Raw genomic sequence first — 26,026 nt, forward strand, 5'->3', positions numbered from 1 at the left:
CATTACAGAAGTGACTGACACGGCTGTACAGGGGGGCCCCTGTGCATGCTGCCTGGCTATGTACATTACAGGAGTTAGTGACATGGCTGTACAGAGGTGCCCCTGTGCATGCTGCCTGGCTATGTACATTACAGGAGTTAGTGACATGGCTGTACAGAGGGTCCCCAGTGCATGCTGCCTGGCTATGTACATTACAGGAGTGACTGACACGGCTGTACAGAGGGGCCCCTGTGCATGCTGCCAGGCTATGTACATTACAGAAGACAAGTGACTGTGGCATGATTTCACAGCTTGAGGATTGGGGATAGGAGACTGATTGGGGGGGAGAGTTAAGGGAGGGTGGGGAGGAGACAGGGTGGAAGGAGGGTGGTGGAGGGAGGAGTCGGGGTGGGGGGGAGGAGAAGATGGGGTGGGGGGAGGAGTCGGAGATGGAGTAGGGGAGGAGGCTGAATGGGGGGAGAGTTAAGGGAGGGTGGGGAGGAAGAGATGGGGTGGGGGGAGGGTGGTGGAGGGAGGAGACAGGGTGAGGAGGATGAGGCGATGGGGTGGGGGGAGGAGTTGGAGACGGGGTGGGGGGAGGAGTCGGAGGTGAAGTGGGGGGAGGAGACTGAATGGGAGAGAGTTAAGGGAGGGTGTGGAGGAGGAGATGGGGTGAAGGGAGGAGTCGGAGATGGAGTGGGGAAGGGTGGGGAGGAGGATTCGGGGTGGGGGGAGGGTGGTGGGGGGAGGAGACTGGGTGGGGGGGGGGAGATGGGGGGGGGAGGAGTCGGATATGGAGTGGGGGAGGAGGAGGCTGCATGGGGGGAGGGTTAAGGGAGGGTGGGGAGGAGCTGATAGGGTGGGGGAGGGGGCTTTGTTATTCTGAATCAGAGCTGCTGGTGACAGATTTCTTCTTCTTCTTCTTTCGGTGTTTCTTAGGCTTCTTTTTCTTCTTCGACTTTTCCTGAAAAATAAAGGAAGCTTTTTAATAGAGAACGGTCCCTAGACTGGAGACCTGAGTGGCCTGGACGATGCCAGACAATAGAGACTGGAGACCTGAGTGGCCTGGATGATGCCAGACAATAGAGACTGGAGACCTGAGTGGCCTGGATGATGCCAGACAATAGAGACTGGAGACGTGAGTGGCCTGGATGATGCCAGACAATAGAGACTGGAGACCTGAGTGGCCTGGACCCATGCCAGACAATAGAGACTGGAGGCCTGGATGATGCCAGACAATAGAGACTAGAGACCCGAGTGGCTTGGACCCATGCCAGACAATAGAGACTGGAGACCTGAGTGGCCTGGATGATGCCAGACAATAGAGACTGGAGACCTGAGTGGCCTGGACCATGCCAGACAATAGAGATTGGAGACCTGGATCATGCTTAACAATAGAGACTGGAGACCAGGGTGGCCTGGACCATGCTGGACAATAGAGACTGGAGACTATAGTGGCCTGGACCCATGCCAGATAATAGAGACTGGAGACCAGAGTGGCCTGGATGATGCCAGACAATAGAGACTGGAGACCTGAGTAGCCTGGATGATGCCAGACAATAGAGATTGGAGACCTGGATCATGCTTAACAATAGAGACTGGAGACCAGGGTGGCCTGGACCATGCTGGACAATAGAGACTGGAGACTATAGTGGCCTAGACCCATGCCAGATAATAGAGACTGGAAACCAGAGTGGCCTGGACCCATGCCAGACAATAGAGACTGGAGACCAGGGTTCCAAATCTGCCTCTGGTTCTCTTTAACCACTTCACCCCAAGAGCGGTTTTTACCTTAACGGACAAGAGCGATTTTCACCTTTCAGTGCTCATACCTTTCATTTGCCAATAGCTTAAAGTGGTCTAACACCCAGCATTTCAACTTTGCTTTAAAAGATTGCTTACAGCTTAGAAACTATTATGCCAGATTTTTTTTTCTAGCAGAAATTCACTGAATGGATTAAACATGACATTTTAGTGCTGCATTTAGCTAGAAATCCTCCTCTGTGCTGAGGTTTAGTTACAAATGTATCTATTTACAATGTAATAAACTAACACCTCTCTGAGAGAACAAAGAGTGCTTCCCAGACAGGCTTTTCAGAGGTCTATTTGCATTCCAAACAAAGATACATTTGTAACTTAAGCCTTATCTACACGCGTAGATGAGGCTGCCATCCGGCTGCTCGATTAGCCGCCGGATCGCCTCTTCCGCGTACACGCGCGTGCCCGCCGCATTCGATTCCCCGCTCGTCCCCGCTTATCTTCCGCTCGATTCCCTGCCATTGTCCCCTCGCGGGGAGCGAGCAGGGAATCGGCGGTGCGGAGATCCGTCCTGTTGGATCTTATCAATCGATTGATAAGGAGCATCGCGGCCGCATCTACGCGTGTAGATGCGGCTTAAAGCTAAGCACGGATGCGGATTTCTAGCTAAATGCAGCACTAAAATGTCATGTTTAACCCATTCAGTGAATTTCTGCTAGGAAAAAAATCTGGCATTCTAGTTTCTAAGCTGTAAGCAATCTTTTAAAGCAAAGTTGTACTGCTGGGTGTTAGACCGCTTTAATCACTACTAATCACAATGAAATGATCTATATCTTGTTTTTTTCACCCCCAATTGGGCTTTTTGGGGTTGATATTTGTTTTCAGTAATTACTTTATTTTCTATGCATTTTAAACGGAAAAACAAGGAAAAAATGAAAAAATACACTATTTCTCCAATTTTATCCCCTATAGTTGTAGTATAAGCACTGCTACTGTACATAAAACCCACACATTTTATCTGCCTATTTGTCCTGGTTATCACAAGATGTTAATGATGTCCCTCCTAGCACAAAGTATGGTAACAAGACATCATTTGGAAATAAAGGTGTTTTTTTTGGTTGTTTTTTTCTTCACTATTTTCACGCACAGCAGCGGCAGCAGGACTGTCTGACTTATAAAAATCGTCCTGGAGCCATTAAGAGGCTCTTGCAGGACGTTTTTTTTATAGGTCAGCTTGTCATTAAAGTGGATCCGAGATGAACTTTTACTCAATGCATAATTGTGTTCCTTTCCTATAGTTTATAGGGCATTCCTCAAGCCAAATACTTTTTTGTTTTTGTTTTAATAGTTTAATTCCCTATAAACTAAAAAAGCCACGCCCACAGCCCTCAGAGTGCCAAGGCACTTTCAGACAATAGCAAGGGCTTACAGGAGTTCAGTCTGGGCAGGAGGAGGGGGAGGTGTTACTAGCCATTGATTTCAAAGGCAGAGGGGAGGAGGGAGGAGGAGAGGGGACTGAATTTACACACAAGAAATCTGATACCATCTCCAGCTCTTAGCCTGTGACAATATGACAAAAAGAACATGGCTGCCTCCATTGTATCACACGAATAAATACTCATACACTTTTTAAACTTTTGCAGCTAGATATGCTGTGTAAACTATCTAAACTTTAGATAAGATATATAGACAAGTTACTTGTTATAGAACACACTTGAGATAAAAGTCTTTGGAAAATAAAAGATCACAGACCAATTTTACCCCCTTCCATGTAGTACGAGAGCCACACCTTCCCAGTCTATTCTATGGAGCTGCACTCCCCATCAGACAGAAATCTGACCCCCTTCCATGTAGTATGAGAGCCACACCTACACAGTCTATTCTATGGAGCTGCACTCCCCATCAGACAGAGATCTTACCCCCTTCCATGTAGTATGAGAGCCACACCTACACAGTCTATTCTATGGAGCTGCACTCCCCATCAGATAGAAATCTTACCCCCTTCCATGTAGTATGAGAGCCACACCTACACAGTCTATTCTATGGAGCTGCACTCCTCATCAGACAGAAATCTTACCCCCTTCCATGTAGTATGAGAGCCACACCTACACAGTCTATTCTATGGAGCTGCACTCCCCATCAGATAGAGATCTTACCCCCTTCCATGTAGTATGAGAGCCATACCTACACAGTCTATTCTATGGAGCTGCACTCCCCATCAGACAGAAATCTTACCACCCTTCCATGTAGTATGAGAGCCACACCTACACAGTCTATTCTATGGAGCTGCACTCCCCATCAGACAGAAATCTTACCCCCTTCCATGTAGTATGAGAGCCATACCTACACAGTCTATTCTATGGAGCTGCACTCCCCATCAGACAGAGATCTTACCCCCTTCCATGTAGTATGAGAGCCATACCTACACAGTCTATTCTATGGAGCTGCACTCCCCATCAGACAGAGATCTTACCCCCTTCCATGTAGTATGAGAGCCATACCTACACAGTCTATTCTATGGAGCTGCACTCCCCATCAGACAGAAATCTTACCCCCTTCCATGTAGTATGAGAGCCATACCTACACAGTCTATTCTATGGAGCTGCACTCCCCATCAGACAGAAATCTTACCCCCTTCCATGTAGTATGAGAGCCACACCTACACAGTCTATTCTATGGAGCTGCACTCCCCATCAGACAGAAATCTTACCCCCTTCCATGTAGTATGAGAGCCATACCTACACAGTCTATTCTATGGAGCTGCACTCCCCATCAGACAGAAATCTTACCCCCTTCCATGTTGTATGAGAGCCATACCTTCACAGTCTATTCTATGGAGCTGCACTCCCCATCAGACAGAAATCTTACCACCCTTCCATGTAGTATGAGAGCCACACCTACACAGTCTATTCTATGGAGCTGCACTCCCCATCAGACAGAAATCTTACCCCCTTCCATGTAGTATGAGAGCCATACCTACACAGTCTATTCTATGGAGCTGCACTCCCCATCAGACAGAGATCTTACCCCCTTCCATGTAGTATGAGAGCCATACCTACACAGTCTATTCTATGGAGCTGCACTCCCCATCAGACAGAAATCTTACCCCCTTCCATGTAGTATGAGAGCCATACCTACACAGTCTATTCTATGGAGCTGCACTCCCCATCAGACAGAAATCTTACCCCCTTCCATGTAGTATGAGAGCCACACCTACACAGTCTATTCTATGGAGCTGCACTCCCCATCAGGCAGAAATCTTACCCCCTTCCATGTAGTATGAGAGCCATACCTACACAGTCTATTCTATGGAGCTGCACTCCCCATCAGACAGAAATCTTACCCCCTTCCATGTAGTATGAGAGCCATACCTACACAGTCTATTCTATGGAGCTGCACTCCCCATCAGACAGAAATCTTACCCCCTTCCATGTTGTATGAGAGCCACACCTACACAGTCTATTCTATGGAGCTGCATTCCCCATCAGACAGAAATCTTACCCCCCTCCATGTAGTATGAGAGCCACACCTACACAGTCTATTCTATGGAGCTGCACTCCCCATCAGACAGAAATCTTACCCCCTTCCATGTAGTATGAGAGCCATACCTACACAGTCTATTCTATGGAGCTGCACTCCCCATCAGACAGAAATCTTACCCCCTTCCATGTTGTATGAGAGCCACACCTACACAGTCTATTCTATGGAGCTGCACTCCCCATCAGGCAGAAATCTTACCCCCTTCCATGTAGTATGAGAGCCATACTCTACACAGTCTATTCTATGGAGCTGAGCTCCCCATCAGACAGAAATCTTACCCCCTTCCATGTAGTACGAGAGCCATACCTACACAGTCTATTCTATGGAGCTGCACTCCCCATCAGACAGAGATCTTACCCCCTTCCATGTAGTATGAGAGCCACACCTACACAGTCTATTCTATGGAGCTGCACTCCCCATCAGACAGAAATCTTACCCCCTTCCATGCAGTATGAGAGCCACACCTACACAGTCTATTCTATGGAGCTGCACTCCCCATCAGACAGAAATCTTACCCCCTTCCATGTAGTATGAGAGCCACACCTACACAGTCTATTCTATGGAGCTGCACTCCCCATCAGACAGAAATCTTACCCCCTTCCATGTAGTATGAGAGCCACACCTACACAGTCTATTCTATGGAGCTGCACTCCCCATCAGATAGAAATCTTACCCCCTTCCATGTAGTATGAGAGCCACACCTACACAGTCTATTCTATGGAGCTGCACTCCCCATCAGACAGAAATCTTACCCCCTTTCATGTAGTATGAGAGCCACACCTACACAGTCTATTCTATGGAGCTGAACTCCCCATCAGACAGAAATCTTACCCCCTTCCATGTAGTATGAGAGCCACACCTACACAGTCTATTCTATGGAGCTGCACTCCCCATCAGACAGAAATCTTACCCCCTTCCATGTAGTATGAGAGCCATACCTTCACAGTCTTTTCTATGGAGCTGCACTCCCCATCAGACAGATCTTACCCCCTTCCATGTAGTATGAGAGCCACACCTACACAGTCTATTCTATGGAGCTGCACTCCCCCTCAGACAGAAATCTTACCCCCTTCCATGTAGTATGAGAGCCACACCTACACAGTCTATTCTATGGAGCTGCACTCCCCATCAGACAGACATCTTACCCCCTTCCATGTAGTATGAGAGCCACACCTACACAGTCTATTCTATGGAGCTGCACTCCCCATCAGACAGAGATCTTACCCCCTTCCATGTAGTATGAGAGCCATACCTACACAGTCTATTCTATGGAGCTGCACTCCCCATCAGACAGAAATCTTACCCCCTTCCATGTAGTATGAGAACCATACCTACACAGTCTATTCTATGGAGCTGCACTCCCCATCAGACAGAAATCTTACCCCCTTCCATGTAGTATGGGAGCCACACCTACACAGTCTATTCTATGGAGCTGCACTCCCCATCAGACAGAAATCTTACCCCCTTCCATGTAGTATGAGAGCCACACCTATACAGTCTATTCTATGGAGCTGCACTCCCCATCAGATAGAAATCTTACCCCCTTCCATGTAGTATGAGAGCCACACCTACACAGTCTATTCTATGGAGCTGCACTCCCCATCAGACAGAAATCTTACCCCCTTTCATGTAGTATGAGAGCCACACCTACACAGTCTATTCTATGGAGCTGCACTCCCCATCAGACAGAAATCTTACCCCCTTCCATGTAGTATGAGAGCCATACCTTCACAGTCTTTTCTATGGAGCTGCACTCCCCATCAGACAGATCTTACCCCCTTCCATGTAGTATGAGAGCCACACCTACACAGTCTATTCTATGGAGCTGCACTCCCCCTCAGACAGAAATCTTACCCCCTTCCATGTAGTATGAGAGCCACACCTACACAGTCTATTCTATGGAGCTGCACTCCCCCTCAGACAGAAATCTTACCTCCTTCCATGTAGTATGAGAGCCATACCTACACAGTCTATTCTATGGAGCTGCACTCCCCATCAGACAGAAATCTTACCCCCTTCCATGTAGTATGAGAGCCATACCTACACAGTCTATTCTATGGAGCTGCACTCCCCATCAGACAGAAATCTTACCACCTTCCATGTAGTATGAGAGCCACACCTACACAGTCTATTCTATGGAGCTGCACTCCCCATCAGACAGAAATCTTACCCCCTTCCATGTAGTATGAGAGCCATACCTACACAGTCTATTCTATGGAGCTGCACTCCCCATCAGACAGAAATCTTACCCCCTTCCATGTAGTATGAGAGCCACACCTACACAGTCTATTCTATGGAGCTGCACTCCCCATCAGACAGAAATCTTACCCCCTTCCATGTAGTATGAGAGCCACACCTATACAGTCTATTCTATGGAGCTGCACTCCCCATCAGATAGAAATCTTACCCCCTTCCATGTAGTATGAGAGCCACACCTACATAGTCTATTCTATGGAGCTGCACTCCCCATCAGACAGAAATCTTACCCCCTTTCATGTAGTATGAGAGCCACACCTACACAGTCTATTCTATGGAGCTGAACTCCCCATCAGACAGAAATCTTACCCCCTTCCATGTAGTATGAGAGCCACACCTACACAGTCTATTCTATGGAGCTGCACTCCCCATCAGACAGAAATCTTACCCCCTTCCATGTAGTATGAGAGCCATACCTTCACAGTCTTTTCTATGGAGCTGCACTCCCCATCAGACAGATCTTACCCCCTTCCATGTAGTATGAGAGCCACACCTACACAGTCTATTCTATGGAGCTGCACTCCCCCTCAGACAGAAATCTTACCCCCTTCCATGTAGTATGAGAGCCACACCTACACAGTCTATTCTATGGAGCTGCACTCCCCCTCAGACAGAAATCTTACCTCCTTCCATGTAGTATGAGAGCCATACCTACACAGTCTATTCTATGGAGCTGCACTCCCCATCAGACAGAAATCTTACCCCCTTCCATGTAGTATGAGAGCCATACCTACACAGTCTATTCTATGGAGCTGCACTCCCCATCAGACAGAAATCTTACCCCCTTCCATGTAGTATGAGAGCCACACCTACACAGTCTATTCTATGGAGCTGCACTCCCCATCAGATAGAAATCTTACCCCCTTCCATGTAGTATGAGAGCCACACCTACACAGTCTATTCTATGGAGCTGCACTCCCCATCAGACAGAAATCTTACCCCCTTCCATGTAGTATGAGAGCCACACCTACACAGTCTATTCTATGGAGCTGCACTCCCCATCAGATAGAAATCTTACCCCCTTCCATGTAGTATGAGAGCCATACCTACACAGTCTATTCTATGGAGCTGCACTCCCCATCAGACAGAAATCTTACCCCCTTCCATGTAGTATGAGAGCCATACCTACACAGTCTATTCTATGGAGCTGCACTCCCCATCAGACAGAAATCTTACCCCCTTCCATGTAGTATGAGAGCCATACCTACACAGTCTATTCTATGGAGCTGCACTCCCCATCAGACAGAAATCTTACCCCCCTCCATGTAGTATGAGAGCCACACCTACACAGTCTATTCTATGGAGCTGCACTCCCCATCAGACAGAAATCTTACCCCCCTCCATGTAGTATGAGAGCCATACCTACACAGTCTATTCTATGGAGCTGCACTCCCCATCAGACAGAAATCTTACCCCCTTCCATGTAGTATGAGAGCCACACCTACACAGTCTATTCTATGGAGCTGCACTCCCCATCAGACAGAAATCTTACCCCCCTCCATGTAGTATGAGAGCCACACCTACACAGTCTATTCTATGGAGCTGCACTCCCCATCAGACAGAAATCTTACCCCCCTCCATGTAGTATGAGAGCCATACCTACACAGTCTATTCTATGGAGCTGCACTCCCCATCAGACAGAAATCTTACCCCCTTCCATGTAGTATGAGAGCCATACCTACACAGTCTATTCTATGGAGCTGCACTCCCCATCAGACAGAACTCTTACCCCCTTCCATGTAGTATGAGAGCCATACTCTACACAGTCTATTCTATGGAGCTGCACTCCCCATCAGATAGAAATCTTACCCCCTTCCATGTAGTATGAGAGCCACACCTACACAGTCTATTCTATGGAGCTGCACTCCCCATCAGACAGAAATCTTACCCCCTTCCATGTAGTATGAGAGCCACACCTACACAGTCTATTCTATGGAGCTGCACTCCCCATCAGATAGAAATCTTACACCCTTCCATGTAGTATGAGAGCCATACCTACACAGTCTATTCTATGGAGCTGCACTCCCCATCAGACAGAAATCTTACCCCCTTCCATGTAGTATGAGAGCCATACCAACACAGTCTATTCTATGGAGCTGCACTCCCCATCAGACAGAAATCTTACCCCCCTCCATGTAGTATGAGAGCCACACCTACACAGTCTATTCTATGGAGCTGCACTCCCCATCAGACAGAAATCTTACCCCCCTCCATGTACTATGAGAGCCACACCTACACAGTCTATTCTATGGAGCTGCACTCCCCATCAGATAGAAATCTTACACCCTTCCATGTAGTATGAGAGCCATACCTACACAGTCTATTCTATGGAGCTGCACTCCCCATCAGACAGAAATCTTACCCCCTTCCATGTAGTATGAGAGCCATACCTACACAGTCTATTCTATGGAGCTGCACTCCCCATCAGACAGAAATCTTACCCCCCTCCATGTAGTATGAGAGCCACACCTACACAGTCTATTCTATGGAGCTGCACTCCCCATCAGATAGAAATCTTACCCCCTTCCATGTAGTATGAGAGCCACACCTACACAGTCTATTCTATGGAGCTGCACTCCCCATCAGACAGAAATCTTACCCCCTTCCATGTAGTATGAGAGCCACACCTACACAGTCTATTCTATGGAGCTGCACTCCCCATCAGATAGAAATCTTACACCCTTCCATGTAGTATGAGAGCCACACCTACACAGTCTATTCTATGGAGCTGCACTCCCCATCAGACAGAAATCTTACCCCCCTCCATGTAGTATGAGAGCCACACCTACACAGTCTATTCTATGGAGCTGCACTCCCCATCAGACAGAAATCTTACCCCCCTCCATGTAGTATGAGAGCCACACCTACACAGTCTATTCTATGGAGCTGCACTCCCCATCAGACAGAAATCTTACCCCCTTCCATGTAGTATGAGAGCCACACCTACACAGTCTATTCTATGGAGCTGCACTCCCCATCAGACAGAAATCTTACCCCCTTCCATGTAGTATGAGAGCCACACCTACACAGTCTATTCTATGGAGCTGCACTCCCCATCAGACAGAAATCTTACCCCCTTCCATGTAGTATGAGAGCCACACCTACACAGTCTATTCTATGGAGCTGCACTCCCCATCAGACAGAAATCTTACCCCCTTCCATGTAGTATGAGAGCCATACTCTACACAGTCTATTCTATGGAGCTGCACTCCCCATCAGATAGAACTCTTACCCCCTTCCATGTAGTATGAGAGCCACACCTACACAGTCTATTCTATGGAGCTGCACTCCCCATCAGACAGAAATCTTACCCCCTTCCATGTAGTATGAGAGCCACACCTACACAGTCTATTCTATGGAGCTGCACTCCCCATCAGATAGAAATCTTACACCCTTCCATGTAGTATGAGAGCCACACCTACACAGTCTATTCTATGGAGCTGCACTCCCCATCAGATAGAAATCTTACACCCTTCCATGTAGTATGAGAGCCATACCTACACAGTCTATTCTATGGAGCTGCACTCCCCATCAGACAGAAATCTTACCCCCTTCCATGTAGTATGAGAGCCATACCTACACAGTCTATTCTATGGAGCTGCACTCCCCATCAGACAGAAATCTTACCCCCTTCCATGTAGTATGAGAGCCATACCTACACAGTCTATTCTATGGAGCTGCACTCCCCATCAGACAGAAATCTTACCCCCCTCCATGTAGTATGAGAGCCACACCTACACAGTCTATTCTATGGAGCTGCACTCCCCATCAGACAGAAATCTTACCCCCTTCCATGTAGTATGAGAGCCACACCTACACAGTCTATTCTATGGAGTTGCACTCCCCATCAGATAGAAATCTTACACCCTTCCATGTAGTATGAGAGCCATACCTACACAGTCTATTCTATGGAGCTGCACTCCCCATCAGACAGAAATCTTACCCCCTTCCATGTAGTATGAGAGCCATACCTACACAGTCTATTCTATGGAGCTGCACTCCCCATCAGACAGAAATCTTACCCCCTTCCATGTAGTATGAGAGCCATACCTACACAGTCTATTCTATGGAGCTGCACTCCCCATCAGACAGAAATCTTACCCCCCTCCATGTAGTATGAGAGCCACACCTACACAGTCTATTCTATGGAGCTGCACTCCCCATCAGATAGAAATCTTACCCCCTTCCATGTAGTATGAGAGCCACACCTACACAGTCTATTCTATGGAGCTGCACTCCCCATCAGACAGAAATCTTACCCCCTTCCATGTAGTATGAGAGCCACACCTACACAGTCTATTCTATGGAGCTGCACTCCCCATCAGATAGAAATCTTACACCCTTCCATGTAGTATGAGAGCCATACCTACACAGTCTATTCTATGGAGCTGCACTCCCCATCAGACAGAAATCTTACCCCCCTCCATGTAGTATGAGAGCCACACCTACACAGTCTATTCTATGGAGCTGCACTCCCCATCAGACAGAAATCTTACCCCCTTCCATATAGTATGAGAGCCACACCTACACAGTCTATTCTATGGAGCTGCACTCCCCATCAGACAGAAATCTTACCACCTTCCATGTAGTATGAGAGCCACACCTACACAGTCTATTCTATGGAGCTGCACTCCCCATCAGACAGAAATCTTACCCCCTTCCATGTAGTATGAGAGCCACACCTACACAGTCTATTCTATGGAGCTGCACTCCCCATCAGATAGAAATCTTACCCCCTTCCATGTAGTATGAGAGCCATACCTACACAGTCTATTCTATGGAGCTGCACTCCCCATCAGACAGAAATCTTACCCCCTTCCATGTAGTATGAGAGCCATACCTACACAGTCTATTCTATGGAGCTGCACTCCCCATCAGACAGAAATCTTACCCCCCTCCATGTAGTATGAGAGCCACACCTACACAGTCTATTCTATGGAGCTGCACTCCCCATCAGACAGAAATCTTACCCCCTTCCATATAGTATGAGAGCCACACCTACACAGTCTATTCTATGGAGCTGCACTCCTCATCAGACAGAGATCTTACCCCCTTCCATATAGTATGAGAGCCACACCTACACAGTCTATTCTATGGAGCTGCACTCCCCATCAGACAGAAATCTTACCCCCCTCCATGTAGTATGAGAGCCACACCTACACAGTCTATTCTATGGAGCTGCACTCCCCATCAGACAGAAATCTTACCCCCTTCCATGTAGTATGAGAGCCACACCTACACAGTCTATTCTATGGAGCTGCACTCCCCATCAGACAGAAATCTTACCCCCTTCCATGTAGTATGAGAGCCACACCTACACAGTCTATTCTATGGAGCTGCACTCCCCATCAGACAGAAATCTTACCCCCTTCCATGTAGTATGAGAGCCACACCTACACAGTCTATTCTATGGAGCTGCACTCCCCATCAGACAGAAATCTTACCCCCTTCCATGTAGTATGAGAGCCATACTCTACACAGTCTATTCTATGGAGCTGCACTCCCCATCAGATAGAAATCTTACCCCCTTCCATGTAGTATGAGAGCCACACCTACACAGTCTATTCTATGGAGCTGCACTCCCCATCAGACAGAAATCTTACCCCCTTCCATGTAGTATGAGAGCCACACCTACACAGTCTATTCTATGGAGCTGCACTCCCCATCAGACAGAAATCTTACCCCCCTCCATGTAGTATGAGAGCCACACCTACACAGTCTATTCTATGGAGCTGCACTCCCCATCAGACAGAAATCTTACCCCCTTCCATGTAGTATGAGAGCCACACCTACACAGTCTATTCTATGGAGCTGCACTCCCCATCAGACAGAAATCTTACCCCCTTCCATGTAGTATGAGAGCCACACCTACACAGTCTATTCTATGGAGCTGCACTCCCCATCAGACAGAAATCTTACCCCCTTCCATGTAGTATGAGAGCCACACCTACACAGTCTATTCTATGGAGCTGCACTCCCCATCAGACAGAAATCTTACCCCCTTCCATGTAGTATGAGAGCCATACTCTACACAGTCTATTCTATGGAGCTGCACTCCCCATCAGATAGAACTCTTACCCCCTTCCATGTAGTATGAGAGCCACACCTACACAGTCTATTCTATGGAGCTGCACTCCCCATCAGACAGAAATCTTACCCCCTTCCATGTAGTATGAGAGCCACACCTACACAGTCTATTCTATGGAGCTGCACTCCCCATCAGATAGAAATCTTACACCCTTCCATGTAGTATGAGAGCCACACCTACACAGTCTATTCTATGGAGCTGCACTCCCCATCAGATAGAAATCTTACACCCTTCCATGTAGTATGAGAGCCATACCTACACAGTCTATTCTATGGAGCTGCACTCCCCATCAGACAGAAATCTTACCCCCTTCCATGTAGTATGAGAGCCATACCTACACAGTCTATTCTATGGAGCTGCACTCCCCATCAGACAGAAATCTTACCCCTTTCCATGTAGTATGAGAGCCATACCTACACAGTCTATTCTATGGAGCTGCACTCCCCATCAGACAGAAATCTTACCCCCCTCCATGTAGTATGAGAGCCACACCTACACAGTCTATTCTATGGAGCTGCACTCCCCATCAGACAGAAATCTTACCCCCTTCCATGTAGTATGAGAGCCACACCTACACAGTCTATTCTATGGAGTTGCACTCCCCATCAGATAGAAATCTTACACCCTTCCATGTAGTATGAGAGCCATACCTACACAGTCTATTCTATGGAGCTGCACTCCCCATCAGACAGAAATCTTACCCCCTTCCATGTAGTATGAGAGCCATACCTACACAGTCTATTCTATGGAGCTGCACTCCCCATCAGACAGAAATCTTACCCCCTTCCATGTAGTATGAGAGCCATACCTACACAGTCTATTCTATGGAGCTGCACTCCCCATCAGACAGAAATCTTACCCCCCTCCATGTAGTATGAGAGCCACACCTACACAGTCTATTCTATGGAGCTGCACTCCCCATCAGATAGAAATCTTACCCCCTTCCATGTAGTATGAGAGCCACACCTACACAGTCTATTCTATGGAGCTGCACTCCCCATCAGACAGAAATCTTACCCCCTTCCATGTAGTATGAGAGCCACACCTACACAGTCTATTCTATGGAGCTGCACTCCCCATCAGATAGAAATCTTACACCCTTCCATGTAGTATGAGAGCCATACCTACACAGTCTATTCTATGGAGCTGCACTCCCCATCAGACAGAAATCTTACCCCCCTCCATGTAGTATGAGAGCCACACCTACACAGTCTATTCTATGGAGCTGCACTCCCCATCAGACAGAAATCTTACCCCCTTCCATATATTATGAGAGCCACACCTACACAGTCTATTCTATGGAGCTGCACTCCCCATCAGACAGAAATCTTACCACCTTCCATGTAGTATGAGAGCCACACCTACACAGTCTATTCTATGGAGCTGCACTCCCCATCAGACAGAAATCTTACCCCCTTCCATGTAGTATGAGAGCCACACCTACACAGTCTATTCTATGGAGCTGCACTCCCCATCAGATAGAAATCTTACCCCCTTCCATGTAGTATGAGAGCCATACCTACACAGTCTATTCTATGGAGCTGCACTCCCCATCAGACAGAAATCTTACCCCCTTCCATGTAGTATGAGAGCCATACCTACACAGTCTATTCTATGGAGCTGCACTCCCCATCAGACAGAAATCTTACCCCCCTCCATGTAGTATGAGAGCCACACCTACACAGTCTATTCTATGGAGCTGCACTCCCCATCAGACAGAAATCTTACCCCCTTCCATATAGTATGAGAGCCACACCTACACAGTCTATTCTATGGAGCTGCACTCCTCATCAGACAGAGATCTTACCCCCTTCCATGTAGTATGAGAGCCACACCTACACAGTCTATTCTATGGAGCTGCACTCCCCATCAGACAGAAATCTTATCCCCTTCCATGTAGTATGGGAGCCACACCTACACAGTCTATTCTATGGAGCTGCACTCCCCATCAGACAGAAATCTTACCACCCTTCCATGTAGTATGAGAGCCACACCTACACAGGCTATTCTATGGAGCTGCACTCCCCATCAGACAGAAATCTTACCCCCTTCCATGTAGTATGAGAACCACACCTACACAGTCTTTCTATGGAGCTGCACTCCCCATTAGATAGAAATCTTACCCCCTTCCATGTAGTATGAGAGCCACACCTACAGTCTATTCTATGGAGCTGCACTCCCCATCAGACAGAAATCTTACCCCCTTCCATGTAGTATGAGAGCCACACCTACACAGTCTATTCTATGGAGCTGCACTCCCCATCAGACAGAAATCTTACCCCCTTCCATGTAGTATGAGAGCCACACCTACACAGTCTTTCTATGGAGCTGCACTCCCCATTAGATAGAAATCTTACCCCCTTCCATGTAGTATGAGAGCCACACCTACAGTCTATTCTATGGAGCTGCACTCCCCATCAGACAGAAATCTTACCCCCTTCCATGTAGTATGAGAGCCACACCTACACAGTCTATTCTATGGAGCTGCACTCCCCATCAGACAGAAATCTTACCCCCTTCCATGTAGTATGAGAGCCACACCTACACAGTCTATTCTATGGAGCTGCACTCCCCATCAGACAGAAATCTTACCCCCTTCCATGTAGTATGAGAGCCACACCTACACAGTCTATTCTATGGAGCTGCACTCCCCATCAGACAGAAATCTTACCCCCTTCCATGTAGTATGAGAGCCACACCTACACAGTCTATTCTATGGAGCTGAACTCCCCATCAGACAGAAATCTTACCTCCTTCCATGTAGTATGAGAGCCATACCTACAGTCTATTCTATGGAGCTGCACTCCCCATCAGACAGAAATCTTACCCCCTTCCATGTAGTATGAGAGCCACACCTACACAGTCTATTCTATGGAGCTGCACTCCCCATCAGACAGAAATCTTACCCCCTTCCATGTAGTATGAGAGCCACACCTACACAGTCTATTCTATGGAGCTGCACTCCCCATCAGACAGAAATCTTACCCCCTTCCATGTAGTATGAGAGCCACACCTACACAGTCTATTCTATGGAGCTGCACTCCCCATCAGACAGAAATCTTACCCCCTTCCATGTAGTATGAGAGCCACACCTACAGTCTATTCTATGGAGCTGCACTCCCCATCAGACAGAGATCTTACCCCCTTCCATGTTGTATGAGAGCCACACCTACACAGTCTATTCTATGGAGCTGAACTCCCCATCAGACAGAGATCTTACCCCCTTCCATGTAATATGAGAGCCACACCTACACAGTCTATTCTATGGAGCTGCACTCCCCATCAGACAGAAATCTTACCCCCTTCCATGTAGTATGAGAGCCATACCTACAGTCTATTCTATGGAGCTGCACTCCCCATCAGACAGAAATCTTACCCCCTTCCATGTAGTATGAGAGCCATGCCTACACAGTCTATTCTATGGAGCTGCACTCCCAATCAGACAGAAATCTTACCCCCTTCCATGTAGTATGAGAGCCATAGCTACACAGTCTATTCTATGGAGCTGCACTCCCCATCAGACAGAAATCTTACCCCCTTCCATGTAGTATGAGAGCCATACCTACACAGTCTATTCTATGGAGCTGCACTCCCCATCAGACAGAAATCTTACCCCCTTCCATGTAGTATGAGAGCCATACCTACAGTCTATTCTATGGAGCTGCACTCCCCATCAGACAGAAATCTTACCCCCTTCCATGTAGTATGAGAGCCATGCCTACACAGTCTATTCTATGAAGCGGAGTACACCCATCAGATAAATATGTTTGCAAGATGCTGTACACATGCAAAAAGATCAATATCTGCAAAAGATCTGTTCCTGCAAAATGCATTCATAGTCTATGATATCTGCAGATCTCATACGCACCTTGTTTACCGGACGTTCATCTGCAGATCTGACAATCATCTGCAGATATGAAAATCCATCCTAGTGGATCTGATCTGCAGATGAATGTCTGTTAAACAAGGTGTGTATGAGATCTGCAGATATCATAGACTATGAATGCATTTTGCAGGAACGGATCTTTTGCATGTGTACAGCGTCTTGCAAAGATATTTATCTGATGGGTGTACTCCACTTCATAGAATAGACTGTAGATATTATTATTGCTCTCATACTACATGGAAGGTGGAAAAATTGGCCTGTGATCTTTCATTTTCCAAAGACTTTTATCACAAGTGTGTACTTAGCTTAAAGCTAATGTAACCCCACCTAAAATAAAAAAAGTCAGATACTCACCTAAGGAGAGGGAAGGTTCTGAGTCCTAACGAGCCTATCCTCTCCTCTGCCGGTGGATCCTTCAGTCAAATCCGCCGCCGCGGGGACTTCGGAAGTCTTCGGGAGCACTCAGGCTCCCGAAGACCAGCGGCTGCATACTGCGCACGCGCGAGTGCATCATAGACACGTGCAAGTGTGACATAGGGGGCACTCGCGCATGCGCAGTATGCAGCGGCCCGTCTTCCGGAGCCTGAGAGCTCCCGAAGACTTCCGAAACCTCTCCTCGGCGGCGGAAGTGACAGTATTTGGCCGAAACGGTGGAATACTGCTACGGGGGATCCTGAGCGGGACCGGGCACTGGGAGAGGAGAGGCTCATTAGGACAGAGCCTTCCCTCTCCTTAGGTGAGTATTTGACTTTTCTATTTTTTTTTAGGTCGGTTCCCATTAGCTTTAACACACACAGCGGACATAACGTGTAACCACAGTGGATTCCTCATGAGGTTGTCAAACATATTTAATCTTTATTATCAGGTTGTTATTAGGTAAACTGAAGTAGTGTAAGAACTATAATTAGAGAAATATATACGGTATATGCATATCTTATGGTATATGACTCATGTAACCGTTTGCATTATTATATCATGTGCAGTAAGTGTTTAATAATCCTAGTATATCTGGTGTGCTGTGAATTATAATAACCGTATGACTTTCAGTTAAACTGGTATAGCTTTGACCTGTTTGTGACCTGTGGAGCGAACTTTAAATGAACTAATCCACTCAACTGTGACCGTGAGGAATACAACTTGTGTACCTGCAGTTGTATATTCCAAGTTGGCTCTGATTCAAGGCCACTCCCCCTGACATGGATGAGGCGTGTCTAGACATGTCCGTCTCTTGTGACCACCCCGAAACTCAAGTGAGAGAAACCTGGTAGGGCCCGTTTCCACTACAGTGAATCTGCATGCGTTTTCTGCATGCAGATTCGCACAAGCAATAGAAGTGGATGGGCCTGTTTCCACTTGTGCGGGATTCTGTGCAGTTTGTCGTGCAGAAAAAGAATCTGCATGGCAGACCTATCAGAATTTGCACGCCGCACACAATTTGTCGGTAATGTAACTAAATAGGAAAACCGCAAGCGTTTCCGCATGTGCTTTTGCTTAAAAACCCATGTCAATGCATGCCGACATTGACATGGTTAAAATCGCGTTGCGCAAACCGGGAAAATCTGCATAGAAACACCAACGAAACCGCAACCGCATGCAGATTTGTTGCCGTGATTTTCCTGTTGAAACCGTACCGTACAAGTGGAAACGGGCCCGTATAGGTGCGATGTCGCCTATAAATATAGGACAAGACAATGTTCAGATAAGACATTGCTGAGATATGCTGTAAGAGGGGGTACATCTCTCTTTATAATCTATGTACTCCTGATGGCTGACAAATGCTGCTAAATATTGTTACAATTTCTCTTTTTATTGTAACCTTGTTATATGTAATCTTTGTATGTTCTATGTTTAGAATTACAAGAATACATTTATTTTAAGACAAAAAGTGCTCTAGGTCCAAGACTTATTATTTCTTTGTGGATATAAGTGATACTAAATATATATTGTTGGTATGACTGTGGTGAAGAACCCATCTGAGGAGAACTAACGCTTCACTGAGTTAATATTCTCCATAGTTGGTTACCTATTTTATATAGGAACTGACAAAGTTACACAAGAGAGTTTCCATGTCCCGTACGCTATCACACTGTGTGTATCATTACATGCCCCGTACGCCATCACACTGTGTATATCATTACATGTCCCGTACGCCATCACACTGTGTATATCATTACATGTCCCGTACGCCATCACACTGTGTGTATCATTACATGTCCCGTACGCCATCACACTGTGTGTATCATTACATGTCCTGTATGCCATCACACTGTGTGTATCATTACATGTCCCGTACGCCATCACACTGTGTGTATCATTACATGTCCCGTACGCCATCACACTGTGTGTATCATTACATGTCCCGTACGCCATCACACTGTGTGTATCATTACATGTGTATCATTACATGTCCCGTACGCCATCACACTGTGTGTATCATTACATGTCCTGTATGCCATCACACTGTGTGTATCATTACATGTCCCGTACGCCATCACACTGTGTGTATCATTACATGTCCTGTATGCCATCACACTGTGTGTATCATTACATGTCCCGTACGCCATCACACTGTGTGTATCATTACATGTCCCGTACGCCATCACACTGTGTATATCATTACATGTCCCGTACGCCATCACACTGTGTGTATCATTACATGTCCCGTACGCCATCACACTGTGTGTATCATTACATGTCCCGTACGCCATCACACTGTGTGTATCATTACATGTCCCGTACGCCATCACACTGTGTGTATCATTACATGTCCTGTATGCCATCACACTGTGTGTATCATTACATGTCCCGTACGCCATCACACTGTGTGTATCATTACATGTCCCGTACGCCATCACACTGTGTGTATCATTACATGTCCCGTACGCCATCACACTGTGTATATCATTACATGTCCCGTACGCCATCACACTGTGTGTATCATTACATGTCCCGTACGCCATCACACTGTGTGTATCATTACATGTCCCGTACGCCATCACACTGTGTATATCATTACATGTCCCGTACGCCATCACACTGTGTGTATCATTACATGTCCCGTACGCCATCACACTGTGTATATCATTACATGTCCCGTACGCCATCACACTGTGTGTATCATTACATGTCCCGTACGCCATCACACTGTGTGTATCATTACATGTCCCGTACGCCATCACACTGTGTGTATCATTACATGTCCCGTACGCCATCACACTGTGTGTATCATTACATGTCCCGTACGCCATCACACTGTGTGTATCATTACATGTCCCGTACGCCATCACACTGTGTGTATCATTACATGTCCCGTACGCCATCACACTGTGTGTATCATTACATGTCCCGTATGCCATCACACTGTGTGTATCATTACATGTCCCGTACGCCATCACACTGTGTGTATCATTACATGTCCCGTACGCCATCACACTGTGGGTATCATTACATGTCCCGTACGCCATCACACTGTGTATCATTACATGTCCCGTATGCCATCACACTGTGTGTATCATTACATGTCCCGTACGCCATCACACTGTGTGTATCATTACATGTCCTGTATGCCATCACACTGTGTGTATCATTACATGTCCCGTATGCCATCACACTGTGTGTATCATTACATGTCCCGTATGCCATCACACTGTGTGTATCATTACATGTCCCGTACGCCATCACACTGTGTGTATCATTACATGTCCCGTACGCCATCACACTGTGTGTATCATTACATGTCCCGTACGCCATCACACTGTGTGTATCATTACATGTCCCGTACGCCATCACACTGTGTGTATCATTACATGTCCCGTACGCCATCACACTGTGTGTATCATTACATGTCCCGTACGCCATCACACTGTGTGTATCATTACATGTCCCGTACGCCATCACACTGTGTGTATCATTACATGTCCCGTACGCCATCACACTGTGTGTATCATTACATGTCCCGTATGCCATCACACTGTGTGTATCATTACATGTCCCGTACGCCATCACACTGTGTGTATCATTACATGTCCCGTACGCCATCACACTGTGTGTATCATTACATGTCCCGTATGCCATCACACTGTGTGTATCATTACATGTCCCGTACGCCATCACACTGTGTGTATCATTACATGTCCCGTACGCCATCACACTGTGTGTATCATTACATGTCCCGTACGCCATCACACTGTGTGTATCATTACATGCCCCGTACGCCATCACACTGTGTGTATCATTACATGCCCCGTACGCCATCACACTGTGTGTATCATTACATGCCCCGTACGTCATCACACTGTGTGTATCATTACATGTCCCGTACGCCATCACACTGTGTGTATCATTACATGTCCCGTACGCCATCACACTGTGTGTATCATTACATGTCCCGTACGCCATCACACTGTGTGTATCATTACATGTGTATCATTACATGTCCCGTACGCCATCACACTGTGTATATCATTACATGTCCCGTACGCCATCACACTGTGTGTATCATTACATGTCCCGTACGCCATCACACTGTGTGTATCATTACATGTCCCGTATGCCATCACACTGTGTGTATCATTACATGTCCCGTACGCCATCACACTGTGTATATCATTACATGTCCCGTACGCCATCACACTGTGTGTATCATTACACTCATTTCAGGACATCTTTACAAATGAAAGACTCACATTTTTCTCTTCGCTGATCCGCCTCCTCTTCCAATGACCCTAAAAACAGATAGAATTGTGAATATCACTTTGAAGAGAACACAAGCTTATTTTATTTTTCCAGACCAAGATTACTCTGCAAAATTTAGTCAAAGTCATCGGGGTAGATTCATCAAAATTAGCTGCAGCTTAACCACTTGAGGACCGCCCCCAGCCGATGGGCGGCGGCAAAGTCCAGGCCTAAACGACCGCAATACGCCCATCGGCGGGGGCGGCTGCGGGAGTGGCTATGCGGCGATCGCGGCATTCGTGACGCGATCAGCCGCCGGGGACTGGCTCCGCCCACCGTTCGCTGTAACCCGCCGGCCGTTCGGAAGCGCCGGCGGGTTACTAGCACCCGGATCGCCGCTGCACGTATGTATAATAGGCTTTGTAATGTATACAAAGCCTATTATACTGGCTGCCTCCTGCCCTGGTGGTCCCAGTGTCCGAGGGACCACCAGGGCAGGCTGCAGCCACCCTAGTCTGCACCCAAGCACACTGATTTCCCCCCCCCTGCCCCCTGATCGCCCACAGCACCCCTCAGACCCCCCCCCCCCCTGCCCACCCCCCAGACCATTGTTTGCACCCAATCACCCCCCTAATCACCCATCAATCACTCCCTGTCAACGCTATTTTTTTTTTTTAGTCCCTAATCTGCCCCCTAATTACCCATCAATCACCCATCAATCACCCCCTATCACCACCTGTCACTGTTACCCATCAGATTAGACCGTAATCTGCCCCTTGCGGGCACCCAATCACCTGCCCACATGCTCAGATTGCCCTCAGACCCCCCCTTATCAATTCGCCAGTGCAATATTTACATCTGTTATTCCCTGTAATAACCCACTGATCACCTGTCAATCACCTATCAATCACCCCCTGTCACTGCCACCCATCAATCACCCCCTGTCACTGCCACCCACCAATCAGCCCCTAACCTGCCCCTTGCGGGCAATCTGATCACCCACCCACACCAATAGATCGCCCGCAGATCCGACATCAGATCACCTCCCAAGTGCAGTGTTTACATCTCTTCTCTCCTCTAAACACCCACTAATTACCCATCAATCACCCCCTATCACCACCTGTCACTGTTACCCATCAGAATAGACCCTAATCTGCCCCTTGCGGGTACCCAATCACCTGCCCACACCTCAGAATGCCCTCAGACTCCAGCCCTGATCACCTCGCTAGTGCATTGCTTGTATCTATTTCCCCCCTCTAATCACACCTTGAGACACCCATCAATCACCTCCTGTCACCCCCTAGCACACCTACCCATCAGATCAGGCCCTAATTTGCCCCGTGTGGGCTCCTGATCACTCGGCCAAACCCTCAGACCCCCTTCCGATCACCTCCCCAGTGCATTGATTGCATCTATTTTCCCCTCTAACCGCCCCCTGAGACACCCATCAATCACCTCCTGTCACCCCCCTAGCACTCCTATCCATCAGATCAGGCCCAATACAACCTGTCATCTAAAAGGCCACCCTGCTTATGACCGGTTCCACAAAATTTGCCCCCTCATAGACCACCTGTCATCAAAATTTGCAGATGCTTATACCCCTGAACAGTCATTTTGAGAAATTTGGTTTCCAGACTACTCACAGTTTTGGGCCCGTAAAATGCCAGGGCAGTATAGGAACCCCACAAGTGACCCCATTTTAGAAAGAAGACACCCCAAGGTATTCTGTTAGGTGTATGATGAGTTCATAGAAGATTTTATTTTTTATCAAAAGTTAGCGGAAATTGGATTTTTATTGTTTTTTTCACAAAGTGTCATTTTTCACTAACTTGTGACAAAAAATAAAATCTTCTATGAACTCACCATACCCCTAACGGAATACCTTGGGGTGTCTTCTTTCTAAAATGGAGTCACTTGTGGGGGTCCTATACTGCCCTGGCATTTTAGGGGCCCTAAACCGTGAGGAGTAGTCTAGAAAACAAATGCCTCAAAATGACCTGTGAATAGGACGTTGGGCCCCTTAGCGCACCTAGGCTGCAAAAAAGTGTCACACATGTGGTATAGCCATACTCAGGAGAAGTAGTATAATGTGTTTTGTGGTGTATTTTTACACATACCCATGCTGGGTGGGAGAAATCTCTCTGTAAATGGACAATTGTGTGTAAAAAAAATCAAAAATGTGTCATTTACAGAGATATTTCTCCCACCCAGCATGGGTATGTGTAAAAATACACCACAAAACACATTATACTACTTCTCCTGAGTATGGCTATACCACATGTGTGACACTTTTTTGCAGCCTAACTGTGCTAAGGGGCCCAAAGTCCAATGAGTACCTTTAGGATTTCACAGGTCATTTTGAGACATTTGGGTTCAAGACTACTCCTCACGGTTTAGGGCCCCTAAAATGCCAGGGCAGTATAGGAACCCCACAAATGACCCCATTTTAGAAAGAATACACCCCAAGGTATTCTGTTAGGTGTATGATGAGTTCATAGAAGATTTTATTTTTTGTCACAAGTTAGCAGAAATTGATATGTATTGTTTTTTTTTTTCACAAAGTGTCATTTTCCGCTAACTTGTGACAAAAAAAAAAAATCTTCTATGAACTCACCATACCCCTAACGGAATACCTTGGGGTGTCTTCTTTCTAAAATGGAGTCACTTGTGGGGTTCCTATACTGCCCTGGCATTTTAGGGGCCCTAAACCGTGAGCAGTAGTCTAGAATCCAAATGCCTCAAAATGACCTGTGAATAGGACGTTAGGCCCCTTAGCGCACCTAGGTTGCAAAAGTGTCACACATGTGGTATCGCCGTACTCAGAAGAAGTAGTATATTGTGTTTTAGGGTGTATTTTTACACATACCCATGCTGGGTGGGAGAAATCTCTCTGTAAATGGACAATTGTGTGTAAAAAAAAAAATCAAACAATTGTCATTTACAGAGATATTTCTCCCACCCAGCATGGGTATGTGTAAAAATACACCCCAAAACACATTGTACTACTTCTCCTGAGTACGGCGGTACCACATGTGTGGCACTTTTTTGCACCTTAAGTGCGCTAAGGGGCCCAAAATCCAATGAGTACCTTTAAGATTTCACAGGTCATTTTGCGACATTTGGTTTCAAGACTACTCCTCACGGTTTAGGGCCCCTAAAATGCCAGGGCAGTATAGGAACCCCACAAATGACCCCATTTTAGAAAGAAGACACCCCAAGGTATTCCGTTAGGAGTATGGTGAGTTCATAGAAGATTTTATTTTTTGTCACAAGTTAGCGGAAAATGACACTTTGTGAAAAAAAAACAATTAAAATCAATTTCCGCTAACTTGTGACAAAAAATAAAATCTTCTATGAACTCACCATGCTCCTAACGGAATACCTTGGGGTGTCTTCTTTCTAAAATGGAGTAATTTGTGGGGTTCCTATACTGTCCTGGCATTTTAGGGGCCCTAAACCGTGAGGAGTAGTCTTGAAACGAAATGTCTCAAAATGACCTGTGAAATCCTAAAGGTACTCATTGGACTTTGGGCCGCTTAGCGCAGTTAGGGTGCAAAAAAGTGCCACACATGTGGTATCGCCGTACTCAGGAGAAGTAGTATAATGTGTTTTGGGGTGTATTTTTCCACATACCCATGCTGAGCGGGAGAAATATCTCTATAAATAGACAATTGTGTGTAAAAAATAATAAAACAATTGTCATTTACGGAGATATTTCTCCCACCCAGCATGGGTATGTGTAAAAATACACCCCAAAACACATTATACTACTTCTCCTGAGTACGGCAATACCACATGTGTGGCACTTTTTTGCAGCCTAACTGCGCTAAGGGGCCCAAAGTCCA

At 46.8% G+C, this 26,026-nt stretch overlaps 1 protein-coding gene across 1 annotated transcript in view; it reads right to left on the reverse strand.

The window, feature by feature from the left end:
* Nucleotides 1-544: 544 nt before the first annotated feature.
* The window catches only part of FAM133B (family with sequence similarity 133 member B), a 156,106-nt gene continuing 130,624 nt past the window's right edge, over nucleotides 545-26,026 (reverse strand). Inside the window, exons 10-11 of the mRNA XM_068235019.1 lie at nucleotides 22,193-22,231; nucleotides 545-943 (exon numbers count right to left, since the gene is read on the reverse strand). Of these exons, the coding sequence (XP_068091120.1) occupies nucleotides 857-943; nucleotides 22,193-22,231 (126 nt within the window). The 3' untranslated portion in view covers nucleotides 545-856. The remainder of the gene's footprint in view (nucleotides 944-22,192; nucleotides 22,232-26,026) is intronic.

Source organism: Hyperolius riggenbachi, chromosome 5 (assembly GCF_040937935.1).
Source record: "Hyperolius riggenbachi isolate aHypRig1 chromosome 5, aHypRig1.pri, whole genome shotgun sequence".
Classification (NCBI taxonomy): Eukaryota; Metazoa; Chordata; class Amphibia; order Anura; family Hyperoliidae; genus Hyperolius; species Hyperolius riggenbachi.